The sequence below is a fragment of the Bos javanicus genome, chromosome 6 (genome assembly GCF_032452875.1).
Source record: "Bos javanicus breed banteng chromosome 6, ARS-OSU_banteng_1.0, whole genome shotgun sequence".
NCBI lineage: Eukaryota > Metazoa > Chordata > Mammalia > Artiodactyla > Bovidae > Bos > Bos javanicus.
The window spans coordinates 22,488,105-22,505,881 of NC_083873.1; the positions used below are offsets into that span (position 1 = coordinate 22,488,105).

General features: G+C 40.4%; 1 protein-coding gene across 2 annotated transcripts in view; it reads left to right on the plus strand.

The window, feature by feature from the left end:
- MANBA (mannosidase beta) overlaps positions 1-17,777 on the plus strand; it is a 127,382-nt gene that overhangs the window by 69,039 nt on the left and 40,566 nt on the right. For both annotated transcript variants that reach the window (XM_061419512.1, XM_061419513.1), the window contains exon 12: positions 16,375-16,593. In XM_061419512.1, coding sequence (XP_061275496.1) covers positions 16,375-16,593 — 219 coding nt within the window. The remainder of the gene's footprint in view (positions 1-16,374; positions 16,594-17,777) is intronic.

The following is a 17,777-nucleotide window of genomic DNA, read 5'->3' on the forward strand; positions in this document are numbered from 1 at the left end:
ACTGTGGTTTATTATAAGATACTGAATATAGTTCCCTGTGCTACACAGTAGGACTTTGTTATTTGTCCATTCTGTGAATATATATATAAAAGCTTACATCTGTTAACCACAACCTCTCACTCTATCCCTCCCCCAACTCTCACTCCATTGGCAACCACCTGTCTGTTCATTATGTCCGTGATTCTGTTTCATAGGTTCATTTGAATTATATTTCATATTCCACATATAAACGATATCATATATTTATCTTTCTCACTTCACTTAGTATGATCATCTCTGGTTGCATCCATGTTGCTGCAAATAGCATTATTTCACTCTTTTTTATGACTGAGCAGTATTCCATTGTATATATGCATTACACCTTCTTTATCCATTCATCTGCTGATAGACATTTAGGTTGTTTCCATGTCATGGCTATAGAGTTGCATGTATCTTTTTGAATTATAGTTTTGTCTAAATACGTGCCTGGGAGTGGCTTTGCTGAATCGTATGGTAATTCTGTTTTTAGTTTTCTGAGGAGCTTTCATACTGTTTTCCACAGGGACTGCGCCAATCTGCATCCTAGGGTGCATTTTTTTTTTTTAACCCGCATGTATTTAATTTTCCCTGTAGTTAGTGTCCAATTTGGGTTTATAACTTCTCCTAAAGCTATAGATACTTAGGTTTTCTAGAAACATAGTATTGCATCTAGAATTTAGAAGTATCCATGTAAGTCGACATTCTTTATTTTAGAATATGTAAGCTGGGAGCATCTGTTCAGACTGAGAGATCTTTATGTGAAGAAACTTCAGTGAGGATTCATGAAAAACATAGGTTCAAAGTTTTTGCTTATCTGTTATGCTAAGTAGTCATGTGTCATGAAGAGTTTTTTAATTCACAAAATGTGATGGTATAAGCTTTAACATTATATAGAACACTTTTCTGTTTACTCACAGTATTGGTATCATGTTTTTCGTACCTGACAGTTTTACAAAATGGATGTTAATGTCAGAATTTTCATTTCGTAGCTTAGTGCTTAAGAGCACGTGACTCCAAGTCCTGGCTGGGCCACATACTGTCCATAGTAAACTTGGATAAATTACTTAATCTCCATTTTCCCATCTAAGAGTCAGCAACTCTTAAAAGATGTTGTGTAGATTAAGTGAGGTAGTGGATGGAAGGTGATTACACAGATTCTGGCACACAGCGGACTTTGACTTAATGCTTATCATCAGTATCATCTTCGTTGGTTTCCCTCAGCAATCTCTGGTTTTAACACTACACTGTTGAACTTAAAAAAAATTAGTCTGTGTGTACCACTTCTTATCCATCTTTTAAATGGAAGCTTGATGCTTTTCTCACAAGGGATCTTTGTTTTTATTTATTTAGCTTTTTTACAAGCTGTTATTTTTTTTAGAAACATAGTTATATTGCCATCTTGAACAGGAACCATTTCTTTCCTCCTTTCTTTCTTCCCACTCTCCCTCCCTCCCTTCCTTCTACAAACAGCTTGTGACATCTTAGTTTCCCAACCAGGGGCCTGGCCCATGGCAGGGAAAACACCAAGTCTTAACCACTGGATTACCAGGGAATTTCTCAAGGGAATCTGTGTTTTTGTTTTTGTTTTTTTTTTCTTTAATGATTTTGTGAGCAGTAAGTGATGTTTGCTAATTTATTTCAAGATGGACAGGATTAAGTGCTATATAGTCATAACTGTTGTCATTTGTATCAAAGTATAAAGTATTTAGGAGTCACGTACATTTGGGCTCCCCAGGTGGTGCAGTGGTAAAGAATCCGCCTACCAGTGCAGGAGCCTCAGGAGACATGGGTTCAATCCCTGGATCTGGAAGATCCCCTGGAGTAAGAAAGGGGAACCTGCTCCAGCATTCTTGCCCAGAAAATTTCACGGACAGAGGAGGCTGGCAGGCTACAGTCGATGGGGTCGCAAGAGAGTTGGACACAACTGAGCACACAGACCCAGCACACAAAGCATTTAAGGAAAAGGACCGTAAATTGGTTCATCCACACACTTACAAAATGATCAGTCTTCTTTTGCAATTCATGCTTTTTAAAGAACAGTCATTCTCTAAACATTCTCTGTTCAAATGGTTATTTGAACCAAGGTATCTCTTGGTTCAAAGAACCATTTAAGGTCATGATCTAGAAAGAAATCATCTGTGAGATCTGAGACTAAAAATCAAACAAAAAGCAGCAATTATACAAAAACGGAAATAAATCGTAGTGCATTATCACAGGTGGATATTTTTAGGCAGAGACTCTTTAGTAATTTTACTGACTGGCTTAACTTATCAAATTATTCAAGAATCTGGAATAATGGAGGGAAACCAATCAAGCTTGATTGTTCAGATCAGTTGATCAGCCTTTTCCAATTTTACTTTAAAGCCATTATAATAGAATATTGTTTAAAATTTTATTCCCTATAATCTTACGATGCTTTTTAATATTTTAAAATTCAACCAGAATTTGCTGGATATATATTTCTAGGAGCAAAGCCTCATTCTCAATGCTGTGGGGAACCTGTTATCCTCGTGGAGCTTATAGCTCTTGGGAGACATGAAAAGAAATACCAGCTCCACATGGCCGAGTGAAAGAAGTACTATGAAAAATGTAGTTCCAAAATGTTGGCAATTGTATGGAAGAACCAGTCATTTTAACTGGAAGGATCTAGAAAGGCTTTCAGTTATAAGGTGACACTCAAACCAAGCCTTAAAGGTAGGGTAGAATTTGAGGCAAAGTGGATCTTCTTTAGGTATTTTAGGCCATGTCGAGAAAGGTGAAAAGATGTGAAAACAGGGATGGATAGGAAGCAGCAAGCCCTGCCCAGTGCTTGAAGCAAAGGACTTGTGGATTGGTGTGGAGAGTCAAAGACAGAAAAGGCAGTTTGGAAACAAATCTTCAAAGGACTTTGAATCACGTTAGGGAGTTGGGCTTCATTCAGTAGACAGTGGGAAGCTAGTAGACATTTGTGGGGAGGGGAGGAATTTTATATGATCCATGTCCTAGATGGTACTATTGTTGTTGTTCAGTCAGCCCATCATGTCTGACTTTTTGTGACCCCATGGACTGCAGCTCACCAGGTCTCTCTGTCCCTCACCATCTCCCGAAGTTTGCCCAAGTTCATGTCCATTGCATTGGTGATGCCATCCAGCCATCTTATCCTCTGATGCCCTCTTCTCCTACTGCCCTCAATCTTTCCCAGCATCAGGGACTTTTCCAATGAGTCAGCTGTTTGCATCAGATGACCAAAACACTGGAGTTTCAGCATCAGTCCTTCCAATGAGTATTCAGGGTTGATTTCCCTTGATCTCCTCGCTGTCCAAAGGACTCTCAGGAGTCTTCTCTAGCACCACAGTTCAAAGGCATCAGGTCTTCAGTGCTCCACCTTCTTTATGGTCCAGCTCTCACAGCCTTGACTCTACGGGCTTTTGTCGGCAGAGTACTGTCTCTGCTTTTTAACACACTGTTTAGGTTTGTCATGGCTTTCCTGCCAAGAAGCAAACATCTTCTGATTTCATGGCTGCAGTCACCATCTCCAGTGAATTTAAAGCCCCAAAAGAGGAAATCTGTCCCTAGTTGCACCTTTTTTCCCTTTTATTTTCCATGATGTAATGTGGCCGGATGCCATGATCGTAGTTTTTTTAAATATCCAGTTTTAAACTGGCTCTTTCAGTCTCCATCTTCCCCCTCATCAAGACGCTCTTTGGTTCCTCTTCACTTGCACTTGCAGAGGAACTTGCAGTTCCTCTTCACCACTTCACATGCAGTGGTATCATCTGCATGTCTGAGGTTGTTGATGTTTCTCCTGCCTGTCTTGATTCCAGCTTGTAACTCATGAAGCCTGGCATTTCTTATGATGTGTTCAGCATATAGATTAAACAAACAGGGTAACAGCAGATAGCCCTGTCATACTCCTTTCTCAATCTTGAATCAGTCCGTTGTTCCATACAGGGTTCTAACTGTTGCTTCTTAACCTGCATACAGGTTTCTCAGGGAACAGGTCAGATGGTCTGGTATTCCCATCTCTTTAAGAACTTTCCACAGTTTATTATGATCCACACAGTCAAAGGCTTGAGCGTGGTCAATAAACAGAGGTAGATATATTTCTGGAATTCCCTAGCTTTCTCTATGATCCAGTGAATGTTGGCAATTTGATCTCTGGTTCCTCTTCCTTTTCTAAACACAGCTTGGACACCTGGAAGTTCTTGGTTCACATATGCTAAAGCCTAGCATGCAAGATTTTAAGCATGACCTTACTACCATGGGAGAGGAGTGCAATTGTCCAATGGTTAGCACATTCTTTAGTACGACCCTTCTTGGGAATTGGGATGAGGATTGACCTTTTCCAGTCCTGTGGCCACTGCGGAGTCTTCCAGATTTGCTGACATATTGGATGCAACACCTTGATGGCATCATTCTTTAGGGTTTTGAATAGCTCTACTGGAATTCCGTCACATCCACCAACTTTATTAACAGCAGTGCTTCCTTAAGGCACACTTGACTTTACACTCCAGAATGGCTGGCTCTGGCTGACCACACCATTGTAGTAATCCAGTTCATTAAGATCTTTTTTTACACACTTCTCCCTTGTCCTGTGCATTCTTCCCATCTATTCTTGATCTCTTCAGTGTCTACTACGTCTTTACCATTTCTAATCTTTATTGTGCCCATCTTTGGGCAAAATGTTCCCTTGATATCTCCAATTTTCCTGAAGAAATCTCTAGTCTTTCCCCTTCTGTTGTTTTCTTCTAATTTTATACTCTGTTCATTGAAGAAGGCCTTCTTGTCTCTCTGTACTGTCTTTTGGAAATCTGCATTTAGTTGGGTATATCTTTCCCTTTCTGGTACTATTACTAACAAAGAACTAGTGAGGTGAGAGATTCTAGGTGAGAAAACGAGTTATAATAATTGAAAATTCCAAGTTATTGGGAATATTATATGCCAGGCATTGATAGATTATGCTTATTATATTAACATAGTAATGATAAAGGTGCTTTGTAGGATTTATTTAAGGACCCTGGAATGTAAGTAATGTAATCTTGATTTTAGAGATGAAGATACTGGAGGGTTAGAAAGATGAATTGTTCAAGGTCATATAAGTCATAGGTAGTGGGGCTGGAAATGAGGTGATGGGGGGAAAAAAAAAAAAATTGATCCCGAGCAAGTGAGTGTGAGATGTGAGAGAGAGGAATAAATGGAAGATGATTCCTACTTAAGCACTTTTTATGAAGGTAGGAGGCATAGGCAAGTAGGTTTGGGGTAAGTAAATAAGGTGTTCTGCTTTGAAAGATTAGATTTGAGATGTTGGCAGGACAAGCCAGGTGGAATCTGGAGCCAGGTTATTGGAAACTGAAATGTGAGGGTGAAGTGATCTGGGAGCAATCAGAACATTGGTGAGAGGGCAGCCTTGGGAAAAGGTATAGAGCAGGAGAGGCTGAAGAGAGTGACGTCCATCCAAGAATGGAGAGGAGAGTTGGAGAAGAAATGATCGGAAAGGTTTGGGGAAACCGGAATGTGAAAGAGTAGTGAACAAGCAGTCAGGAGTGGGGAGAACGCCAGAAAGTAGTAAGTAGGTCATTTATTGCATACCAGAGGGGGAAGAGTGTGGGGACTCTTGCTTCATTTGGGAAGTAGAAGTTCATGGGTAGTTTATGAAAAATCCAAAAACAATTTCAGTGGATTGGAATGCTCAGGAATTGAGTGACAGGGGTTGAGAAAGGAATGGGTGGTAAAGAAATCTGATGGGCTGCAAGAGATTGGGGGATTTTTTTTTTTTTTTAATTAGGATATGGAAAGTCCTTAAGCTGATGGAAAGGACAGTGGAGAGATTTTTTAAAAGAGCAGATGATAATTTACTGGTGTTAATTCCAAAATGAAATCAAAAGACGACCAGAGGACTATGGAGAAGCTGGCAAAGGGAAAGAATAAGGGTTTTCACCCAGTGACAAAAGAGAAATGAGAAAAGAAAAAAATGAGTGAATATACCAAGAAGAAGTGAGAATTCTAATGGAGAAAAGTTGAGAAAATTATTTTCTGAAAACCTATTTCTCAGGGAGGCCTTATTGGCCTTCTGCAATATGTTTTATATTTTGAAAGAGCCCTGCACTTCTCCTTTAAAACATTCATCACACTTATACTTGCTCAGCATTTGGTTTCGCCACTAGATTTCAGTCTACTCTTTTTTATTTGTTTTAATCGGAGGCTAATTACAATATTTTGGTTTTTGCCATACATACACATGAATCAGCCATGGGTGTACATGTCTCCCCCATCCTGAACCCCCTCCCACCTCCCTCCCCATCCCATCCCTCAGGGTCATCCCAGTGCACCAGCCCTGAACACCCTGTCTCATGCATCAAACCTGGACTAGCGATCTATTTCACATATGATAATATACATATTTCAATGCCATTCTTTCAAATCATCCCACCCTTGCATTCTCCCACAGAGTCCTAAAAGTCTGTTCTTTATATCTGTGTCTCTTTTGCTTTCTTGCATATAGGGTCATGGTTACCATCTTTCTAAATTCTATGTATATGTGTTAACATATTGTATTGGTGTTTTTCTTTCTGACTTACTTCACTCTGTATAATAGGCTCCAGTTTCATCCACCTCATTAGAACTGATTCAAATGCATTCTTTTTAATATCTGAGTAATATTCTATTGTGTATATGTACCACAGCTTTCTTATTCATTCGTCTGCTGATGGACATCTAGGTTGCTTCCATGTCCTGGCTATTATAAACAGTGCTGCGATGAACATTGGGGTACATGTGTCTATTTTAATTCTGGTTTCCTCGATGTGTATGCCCAGCAGTGGGATTGCTTGGTCATATGGCAGTTCTATTTCCATTTTTTTGAGGAATCTCCATACTGTTCTCCATAGTGGCTGTACTAGTTTGAATTCCCACCAACAGTGTAAGAGAATTCCTTTTTCTTCACATCCTCTCCATCATTTACTGCTTGTAGACTTTTGGAAAGCAGCCATTCTGACCTGTGTGTGATGGTACTTCGTGGTGGTTTTGATTTGCATTTCTCTGATAATGAGTGATGTTGAGCATCTTTCCATGTGTTTGTTAGCCATCTGTATGTCTTCTTTGGAGAAATGTCTGTTTAGTTCTTTGGCCCATTTTTTGATTGGATTGCTTATTTTTCTGGAATGGAGCTGCAGGAGTTGCTTGTATATTTTTGAGATGAGTCCTTCATCAGTTGCTTCATTTGCTATTATTTTCTCCCATTCTGAAGGCTGTCTTTTCACCTTGCTTATAGTTTCCTTCATTGTGCAAAGGCTTTTAAATTTAATTAGGTCCCATTTGTTTGTTTTTGCTTTTATTTCCAATATTCTGGGAGGTGGTCATAGAGGATCCTGCTGTAATTTATGTCAGAGAGTGTTTTGCCTATGTTCTCCTCTAGGAGTTTTATAGTTTCTGGTCTTATGTTGAGATCTTTAATCCATTTTGAGTTTATTTTTGTGTATGGTGTTAGAAAGTGTTCTGTTTTCATTCTTTTACAAGTGGTTGACCAGTTTTTGCAGCACCACTTGTTAAAGAGATTGTCTTTTCTCCATTGTATATTCTTGCCTCCTTTGTCAAAGACAAGGTGTCCATAGGTGCATGGATTTATCTCTGGGCTTTCTATTTTGTTGCATTGATCTATATTTCTGTCTTTGTGCCAGTACCATACTGTCTTGATGACTGTAGCTTTGTAGTATAGTCTGAAGTCAGGCAGATTGATTCCTCCAGTTCCATTCTTCTTTCTCAATATTGCTTTGGCTATTTGAGGTTTTTTGTATTTCCATACAAATTGTAAAATTATTTGTTCTAGTTCTCTGAAAAATATCATTGGTAGCTTGATAGGGATTGAACTGAATCTATAGATTGCTTTGGGTAGTATACTCATTTTGACTATATTGATTCTTTCGATCCATGAACATATTTCTCCATCTACTTGGGTCCTCTTTGATTTCTTTCACGAGTGTTTTATAGTTTTCTATATATGGGTTTTTTGTTTCTTTAGGTAGCTTTATTCCTAAGTATTTTATTCTTTTTGTTGCAATGGTGAATGGAATTGTTTCCTTAATTTCTCTGTTTTCTCATTGTTAGTGTATATGAATACAAGGGATTTCTCTGTGTTAATTTTATATCCTGCAACTTTACTGTATTCATTGATTAGCTCTAGTAATTTTCTGGTGGAGTCTTTAGGGTTTTCTATGTAGAGGATCATGTCATCTGCAAACAGTGAGAGTTTTACTTCTTCTTTTCCAATCTGGATTCCTTTTATTTCTTTCTCTTCTCTGATTGCTGTGGCTAAAACTTCCAAATCTATGTTGAATAGTAGTGGTGACAGTGGGCATCCTTCTCTTGTTCCTGACTTTAGGGGAAATGCTTTCGATTTTTTCACCATTGAGGATAATGTTTGCTGTGGGTTTATCATATATAGCTTTTATTATGTTGAGGTATGTTCCTTCTATGCCTGCTTCCTGGAGGGTTTTTATCATAAATGGATCTTGAATTTTGTCAAAGGCTTTCTCTGCATCTATTGAGATAATCATATGGTTTTTATCTTTCAGTTTGTTAATGTGGTGTATCACATTGATTGATTTGCAAATATTGAAGAATCCTTGCATCCCTGGGACAAAGCCCACTTGGTCATGATGTATGATCTTTTTAGTATGTTGTTGGATTCTGTTTGTTCAAATTTTGTTAAGGACTTTTTCATCTATGTTCATCAGTGATAATGGCCTATAGTTTTCTTTTTTTATGGCATCTTTGTCAGGTTATGGTATTAGGGTGATGGTGGCCTCATAGAATGAGTTTGGAAGTTTACCTTCCTCTGCAACTTTCTGAAAGATTTTGAGTAGGATGGGTGTTAGCTCTTCCCTAAATTTTTGGTTGAATTCAGCTGTGAAGCCATCTGGTTCTGGGCTTTTGTTTGTTGGAAGATTTCTGATTACAGTTTCAATTTCCGTACTTGTGATGTGTCTGTTAAGATTTTCCATTTCTTCCTGGTTCAGTTTTGGAAAGTTATACTTTTCTAAGAATTTGTCCATTTCTTCCAAGTTGTCCATTTTATTGGCATATAGTTACTAGTAGCAGTCTCTTAGGATCCTTTGTATTTCTGTGTTGTCTGTTGTGATTTCTCCATTTTCCTTTCTAATTTTGTTGATTTGATTCTTCTCCCTTTTTTTCTTGATGAGTCTGCCTAATGGTTTATCTATTTTATTTATCTTCTCAAAAAACAAGCTTTTAGCTTTTGATTTTTGCTGTGGTCTCTTTTGTTTCTTTTGTACTTATTTCTGCGGTAATTTTTATGATTTCTTTTCCTTCTACTAACCCTGGGGTTCTTCATTTCTTCTTTTTCTAGTTGCTTTAGGTGTAGAGTTAGGTTATTTATTTTATTTTTCTCCTGTTTCTTGAGGTAGGCTTGTACTGCTATGAACCTTCCCCTTAGCACTGCTTTTACTGAATCCCATAGGTTTTGGATTGTTGTATTTGCATTTTCATTTGTTTCCATGCATATTTTGATTTCTTCTGTGATTTGTTGGTTATTCAGAAGTGTGTTGTTTAGCCTCCATATGTTTGTATTTTTAGTGGTTTTTTTCCTTTCAGTTCAGTTCAGTTGCTCAGTCTTGTCCAACTTTTTGCAACCCCATGAACTGCAGCACTCCAGGCCTTCCTGTCCATCACCAACTGCTGGAGTCTGCCCAAACCCATGTCCATTGAGTCGGTGATGCCAGTAGTTGACATCTAATCTTACTGCATTGTAATCAGAAAAGATGCTTGAGATGATTTCAAATTTTTGAATTTACCAAGGCTAGATTTATGGCCCAGGATGTGATCTATCCTGGAGAAGGTTCCATGTCCACTTGAGAAAAAGGTGAAATTAATTGTTTTGGGGTGAAATGTCCTATAGATATCATTAGGTCTAACTGGTCCATTGTATCATTTAAAGTTTGTGTTTCCTTGCTAATTTTCTGTTTAGTTGATCTATCCATAGTTGTGAGTAGGGTATTACAGTCTCCCACAATTATTGTGTTACTGTTAATTTCCCCATTCATACTTGTTAGCATTTGCCTTACATATTGCAGTGCTCCTATGTTGGGTGCATATATATTTATAATTGTTACATCTTCTTCTTGGATTGATCCTTTGATCATTATGTAGTGTCCTTCTTTGTCTCTTTTCATGGCCTTTATTTCAAAGTCTATTTTATCTGATATGAGTATTGTTACTCCTGCTTTCTTTTGGTCTCCATTTGCATGAAATCTCTTTTTCCAGCCCTTCACTTTCAGTCTGTATTGTGTCACTTGTTTTGAGGTGGGTCTCTTGTAGACAGCATATATAGGGGTCTTGTTTTTGTATCCATTCAGCCAGTCTTTGTCTTTTGGTTGGGGCATTCAACTTATTATTACCAATAATTTAAGGTAATTATTGATTTAAGGTAATTATTGATAAGTATGATCCTGTTGCCATTTACTTTGTTGTTTTGGGTTCGAGTTTATAAACCTTTTCTGTGTGTCCTCTCTAGAGAAGATCCTTTAGCGTTTTTGAAGAGCTGATTTGGTGGTGCTGAATTCTCTCAGCTTTTGCTTGTCTGTAAAGTTTTTGATTTCTCCTTCATATTTGAATGAGATCCTTGCTGGGTACAGTAATCTGGGTTGTCGTATTTTAAGTATGTCCTGCCATTCCCTCCTGGCCTGAAGAGTTCCTATTGAAAGTTCAGCTGTTATCCTTACGGGAATCCCCTTGTGTGTAATTTGTTGTTTTTCCCTTGCTGCTTTTAATATTTGTTCTTTGTGTTTGATCTTTGTGAATTTGATTATTATGTATCTTAGGGTGTTTTGCCTTGGGTTTATCCTGTTTGGGACTCTCTGGGTTTCTTGGACTTGGGTGATTATTTCCTTCCCCATTTTAGGGAAGTTTTCAACTATTACCTCCTGAAGTATTTTCTCATTGTCTTTCTTTTTGTCTTCTTCTTCTGGGACTCCTATGATTTGAATGTTGGGGTGTTTAACATTGTCCCAGAGGTCTCTGAGGTAGTCCTCATTTCTTTTAATTCTTTTCTTCCTCTCTGCTTCATTTATTTCCACCATTCTATCTTCCACCTCACTTATCCTATCTTCTGCCTCAGTTATTCTACAATTGGTTCCCTCCAGAGTGCTTTTGATCTCAGTTATTCCATTATTCATTATTGATTGAGTCTTTTTCATTTATTCTAGGTCCTTGTTAAACTTTTTTACATCTTCTCAATCCTTGTCTCCAGACTATTTATCTGTAACTCCATTTGCTTTCAAGACTTTGGGTCATTTTTACCATCATTATTCTGAATTCTTTTTCAGGTAGACGCCCTATCTCCTCTTCTTTGGTTTGGTGGGCTTTTATCATGTTCCTTTACCTGCTGAATATTTCTCTGCCTTTTCATCTTGTTTTGATTGCTGTGTTTGGGGTGGCCTTTCTGTATGCTGGAAGTTTGTAGTTCCTTTTTATTGTGGAGTTTCCTCTCTGTGGATGGGGTTGGATGAGTGGCTTGTCAAGATTTCCTGGTTAGGGAAGCTTGTGTCGGTGTTCTGGTGGGTGGAGCTGGATCTGTTCTCTTTGGAGTGCAGTGAAGTGTCCAGTAGTGAGTTTTGAGGTGTCTGTGGGTTTGGTGTGACTTTTGGCCGCCTGTATTTTAGTGCTCAGGGTTGTGTTCCTGGGTTGTTGGAGAATTAGCTTGGTATGTCTTGCTCTGCAACTTGTTGGCTCTTGGGTGGAGCTTGTTTCAGTGTAGGTATGGAGGCTTTTGGATGAGCTCTTGTCGATTAGTGTTCCTTGGAGTCAGGAGTTTTCTAGTGTTCTCAAGTTTTGGATTTAAGCCTCCTGTCTCTGGCTTTCAGTCTTATTCTTACAGTAGCCTCAAGACTTCTCCATCAGCACCAATGATAAAACATCTAGGTTAATGGTGAAAAGATTCTCCACAGTGAGGGACACCCAGAGAGGTTCACAGAGTTACATGGAGAAGAGAAGAGGGAGGAGGGAGATAGAGGTGACCAGGAGGAGAAGAGGGGGATTCAAAAGGGGAGAGAGCAATCTAGTCAGTAATCAATTCCCTATTTGCTCTCCACAGTCTGGAACACTCAGAGAGGTTCACAGAGTTACATAGAGAAGAAGAGAGAGGAAGGAGATAGAGGTGACCAGGAGGAGAGGAGAAGGAATCACAAGGATAGAGACAAGTCTAGCCAGTAATCAGTTTCCTAGGTGTTCTCCACATTCTGGAACACCCAAAGAGATTCAGAGTTAAGTAGAGAAGAGAATGGAGAGGGAGGAGATAGAGGTGACCTGGGGGAGAAAGAGGAGAGTCAAAAGGGGAGAGAGCAATCAAGCCAATAATCATGCTCCTAAGTAAAAATAGGTACTGGAGATTGGATTCTTAAAGGTTCAAAATTGATAACAAATACCAAAAAGCAAAAATTAAAAATCTAGAGTAGAGGTTAGACTCTAAAAAATACAATATTAAAAAAACAAAACAAAATTGCAAAAATTATAAAATATATATATGAAATTTGCTTTAAAAATAAGGTCTTTTTTTTTTTTTTACAAGGTAATAGGTTTTAAAAATGAAAATTAAAGGAGTCATAAAGAACTTAAAAATTAAAAAAATGATAATAGTAAGATATATCTAGAATTTACTCTGGAGCTGTTGAGGGGTCAGTTCAGTTTCAGATAGTTCCGTGTTCCAGCTTATACTTCTTCTGAAGGTGTATAGGCCCCTTCCAATATAGTCAATTCTAACTACAGGGTTTTAATCTCTTGCACCTGTCACTTCCAAAGCAGTTCCCTCTTCTTTGTTTATTTTGGCTTCCTCTGTTTGCAAGTCTCTTCAGTGTCTAATTTCTGCCCTAACACAAGGATGCGAAGGTGGTCATTTATTTAGGCTCATTTGTTCAATTGTGCTGCAGGGAGGGAGGAACACTGCAAACAAATATCACTGGCGTGTGTGGGGAGTGCTTGCAGTGTCTGGGCCACACTGGGTTTGCCCCCACTCACGGCGTGTGTGCTTTCCTGGTCTACGCTGCTCAGGCTCCAGGTTGCTCTGCAGGGGAACGTTCTAAAGTGGGCCCTGGGTTGCGTGCACTTCCTAGGTCTAAGCCGCTCAGGTTCAGGTTGTGTACTCCACAAAGGCACAGACTCCGTTGGGTCTGCATTTTTTGCCCTTCCCAGGTCTGAGCAGCTCAGGAGATCAGGTGCTTGGTGAGCGCACAGTCCCCAGGTGGGCAGTGCATCTTATCACCTGCCTTGTCCCGGCCATTTGGGTTTCCTGGGTGCGCAGCGGGAGCACCATCTCAATTGTGCTGTGTGTCTCCTCTGGGGAGCTGATCTATGGTTGTAACCCTTCTGGCAGATGTCAACCGTCCAGGATCCCAGGAAGACTTGGTTAGCAACTGGGAGCCTGCTCACAGTAGAGGATGCTGTCTCTGGGCCCGAGTTTGCCCCTTGCCTTCCGCTTCTGGCTGTCACCCGACTGCCTCCTTGCCTCTGGTGGGGGATGGGCTGGTCCTCAGCTGGCTAGCTCTCCTCTGGTATTCGCTCAGTCCTTTGTTCTGTGAGCGGGCCAGCAGTGCCTTGCTGCTGCTGCTGCTGCTAAGTCGTTTCAGTCGTGTCCGATTCTGTGTGATCCCAGAGACGGCAGCCTACCAGGCTCCCCTGTCCCTGGGATTCTCCAGGCAAGAACACTGGAGTGGGCTGCCATTTCCTTCTCCAATGCATGAAAGTGAAAAGTGAAAGGGAAGTCGCTCAGTCGTGTCCTACTCTTCGCGATCCCATGGACTGCAGCCTACCAGGCTCCTCCGTCCATGGGACTTTCCAGGCAAGAGTACTGGAGTGGGATGCCATTGCCTTCTCTGGGAAGTGCCTTAGGTTAGAGCTTTTTACGGGAAAGTTCTCTCTCTCTCTTTGTCTTTTTTCTCTCTTTCTCTCTGGCTATCCCACAGTTTGGGTTGCTGTCTCATGTTAGCTCCCTCAGATTGTCCTCAGGGCATTCAGGCCCAGTCCTTAGGCTAAGCAATGCAGCCCGTGCCTCCCTGTTCAGCCCCCACTTGCTGGTGGCGGATGCGAGCGTCTGGGCTTCTCCACTGGGAGTTGTGGTTAGGTGCGGAATCTGTGGGTTTTATTTATTTGTTTTTTTCCTCTTGGTTATGTTGCCCTCTGAGGTTCTAAAACTCCCCACAAACCTACTGGTGAGAGGGTTCCCTGGTGTTTAGAAACTTTGTCCTATCTCCTTTTGAAGACAATGGGCTGCCTTTCTGGGTGCCTGGTGTCCTCCACCAGCATTCAGAAGTTGTTTTATGGAATTTTCTCAGCGTTCAAATGATCTTTCAAAGAATTTGTGGGGGAGAAAGTGGTCTCCCTGTCCTATTCCCCCACCGTCTTAGGACCGCCCCCCTCAGTCTACACTTTTAAGAGGGCAGTCAGCATGTCTGCCTTGTTCCTTGCTGAACCTCCAGTATATAGCAAAAACTGCATACCTGGTGCATGGTAAATGCTCAGCAGAGATTTGATGCATTAATACTTGACATTGCCATAGATTCTCTCTCTCGTTCTTGCTGAAAAATGCCTGACTCGCAGTGAACACTTGAGAGAGACTTGCTAAATGAATGATTCTTGTCAATGAAATAGGAAGTCAGTTCATTAAGTGAGATAATAATTAAAACATTTTGAGCGCTAGGTACTGGATTAAATAATTATATCCTGGCTGCTGTAACAAACTGCAGCGTTTTAGTGGTTTATGTAGTAAAAGTTTCTTTTTTACTGAGTAACACTACAGAATGGCTATTTCTAATGGGCAGGCAGCTCTCCTGTTTTTCGAGACCCAGACTCCTTCCATCTCCACCATCTCCTAGGCCTTTGCCTGTGAACTGGGGAAGACAACGAGAATGTAGTCTCACAGACTTCGAATAGGTTAAGAAGCCACATCCTACAGGCAGCTCCAAATTACAGAAATGGAAATATGAATTTCAGTGGACCCTGAGCCATCTCTTCCACACATTTCCTTTTTTTTTTTTTTTTTTACCATTCCACAATAGCCCAATGACAGAAGTACTATTTATTATCCCCATTTTACAGATAAGACAACTGAGGCTTAGACCTGTCCCAAAACAATATGATTCTAATTTGAGATTTAAACTCATGTTCCTCTGATTCCATATCCCATTCTACACTTAATTATAGCCAAAAGGCCAAGAAACGATCCATAGCCCATTCTAAACCATTAGACCTTTGTTTCTCAAGTCGAAGTGATTTTGTTCCCAAGATACAGGAGAACATTTGGCAATGTCTGTAGAATTTTTTGAGGGGAGTGGGGGTTAGGTATTACTGGTGTCTAGTAGGTAGAGGTCAGGTATGCTGCTCAACATCATAGAGTGTATTGATATAAAACCTCCCCCACTCACAGCATACATACACAAAACAAAAACTTATTAGGCTCAAAATGTCACTAGGCCAGAATTCTGTACCAGACTGTATACTACCCATGATGGGGGAAGGTCAAGTGTAGGTAAGACATGATTGGAAAAGATTAGGAACAGCAGCTGTGAGGTATAAGCTATGATTCATTATGAAACGGAGAAGGCAATGTCAACCCACTCCAGTGTTCTTGCCTGGAAACTCCCATGGACGGAGGAGCCTGGTGGGCTGCAGTCCATGGGCTCGCTAATAGTCAGACATGACTGAGCGACTTCACTTTCACTTTTCACTTTCCTGCATTGGAGAAGGAAATGGCAACCCACTCCAGTGTTCTTGCCTGGAAACTCCCATGGACGGAGGAGCCTGGTGGGCTGCAGTCCATGGGGGTCGCACAGAGTCAGACACGACTGAGCGACTTCACTTTCACTTTTCACTTTCCTGCATTGGAGAAGGAAATGGCAACCCACTCCAGTGTTCTTGCCTGGAAACTCCCATGGACGGAGGAGCCTGGTGGGCTGCAGTCCATGGGGTCGCACAGAGTCAGACACGACTGAAGCGAGCGACTTAGCAGCAGCAGCAGCATTATGAAAAGATATGAAGAGCGACTTCTTGGTGGTCCAGTGGTTAAGACGCTGAGCTTGAGGGAGGCCTGGATTCAATGCCTGATCAGAGAATTAGAGCCTGAATACCACAACTAAGACTCTGTGCAGCTAAATTAAAGTAAAAAAGAGATATGAAGGATTGGCAAACAGCAGAAATGTGCTGGTGGCTGTCAAATGTGAAGAATGTAGGTGGCTCTATCATTTTTCTATTAGCTACTTGACTAAATGACAACTTGGCATTTCTGGGACCTGATGATACTTTTAAAGAAGTAAGTGATCTGTACTTTCCTGGGTGAAAATATTATCTCTTAAACCATTTTATTTCTGAATTCAGGGAGACCAGACTCGTCCTTTTATCACATCCAGTCCTACAAATGGGGCCAAAACCATTGCAGAAGGTTGGCTCTCTCCAAACCCCTATGACCTGAATTATGGGGACGTACATTTTTATGATTATGTGACTGACTGCTGGAATTGGAGAACTTTCCCCAAAGCTCGATTTGTATCTGAGTATGGATATCAGTCCTGGCCTTCCTTCAGTACATTAGAAAAGGTAAGCCATCTTTGATTTCCCAGGGATTCAGAATTGTAGACTATGGGCATATGTCACTTCCTCACCGTGGTTCTGAAAGTCAAATGAAATCTATTTCTTGTTTAAACAGAAGTTTAGGAAGAAGATAATAGGGAAGAACTTTTTATCCTTAACTTTTGGGGCACTAAACTGTTATAGTCATCATTTTGTGGATTATAACTTTTCCATATTGCTTTTGTTTACATTCTTTCAAGAGCATTTAAAAATTCAGTGGGAAGCCAGTGATTACTTAAGCCTGATTTGTTATGTGAAATACATGAAAATTACTTTCACTTACTACTTTCTATATGTCCTACAACTGTTTTTATTATTTATGGATACTCAGAACTGGATAGTTTGCTACAGTAAGAGAAATGAGTAAATAAACCTTTGTCTGATGTTATTATGTTGTAGCATTCCTTTTTATTTTCCCAGCGACAGAATTTTTTTTATATTTAAAAACAAAAGCAATTGCCCCCCAAAGAACCTCCCAACAAACAAAAAATCAGATTAAATAAAAAAGTTACAGTGAATACACCCAGCAAACATCTGTATGTGCAACTCACTACTGTGTCTGTTACTGCGGCACAAACCTCAAACAATATACAGTGTTCTGGGGGTGTGGATGGAGGCCCAAGTTTAAACTCTGTGGGGTTTGGGGAGACAAGATGGGGTGAGAGGGGAAATCAATTTTTCTTAATTCTGTCCATATAAATATATTTATAAAGACCAAAAAAGAAAAGGGAGCTTGGAATGATAAGGGAAATAGGAGAATGGGGGAGTATGGGACCCTCCCAATTCTACCTGACCAAAAAATATGAATTAATTTCATGGTGAGAGAGGAGATAAAAAATGATAGAAGAGGATAGGAAAGAGAGGGAAGCAGACATGGGCCAACCAGGGAAAAGGAGGGACCCTTGGCAGGGGAGTGAGAAAGAGTCCAGTGCCGGTGTGAGTGTCTGTTTCCATCTTCATCCCCACCGTCTTAGGCTCCAGTTCAGCGTCTGTCTGTGGACCTTATCTTACTTGCTGCCTCTGTCTGTGGTCTGACAGGGCCCCTCGATCCCCTCCACCTTGCCCCGGCCCCTGCCATGCTGGTCCCTTCTCTTTTCCATTTATTGGGATCTGGCTTGCTCCAGGATCCTCAGGTCATAGTTCTTTTTGGC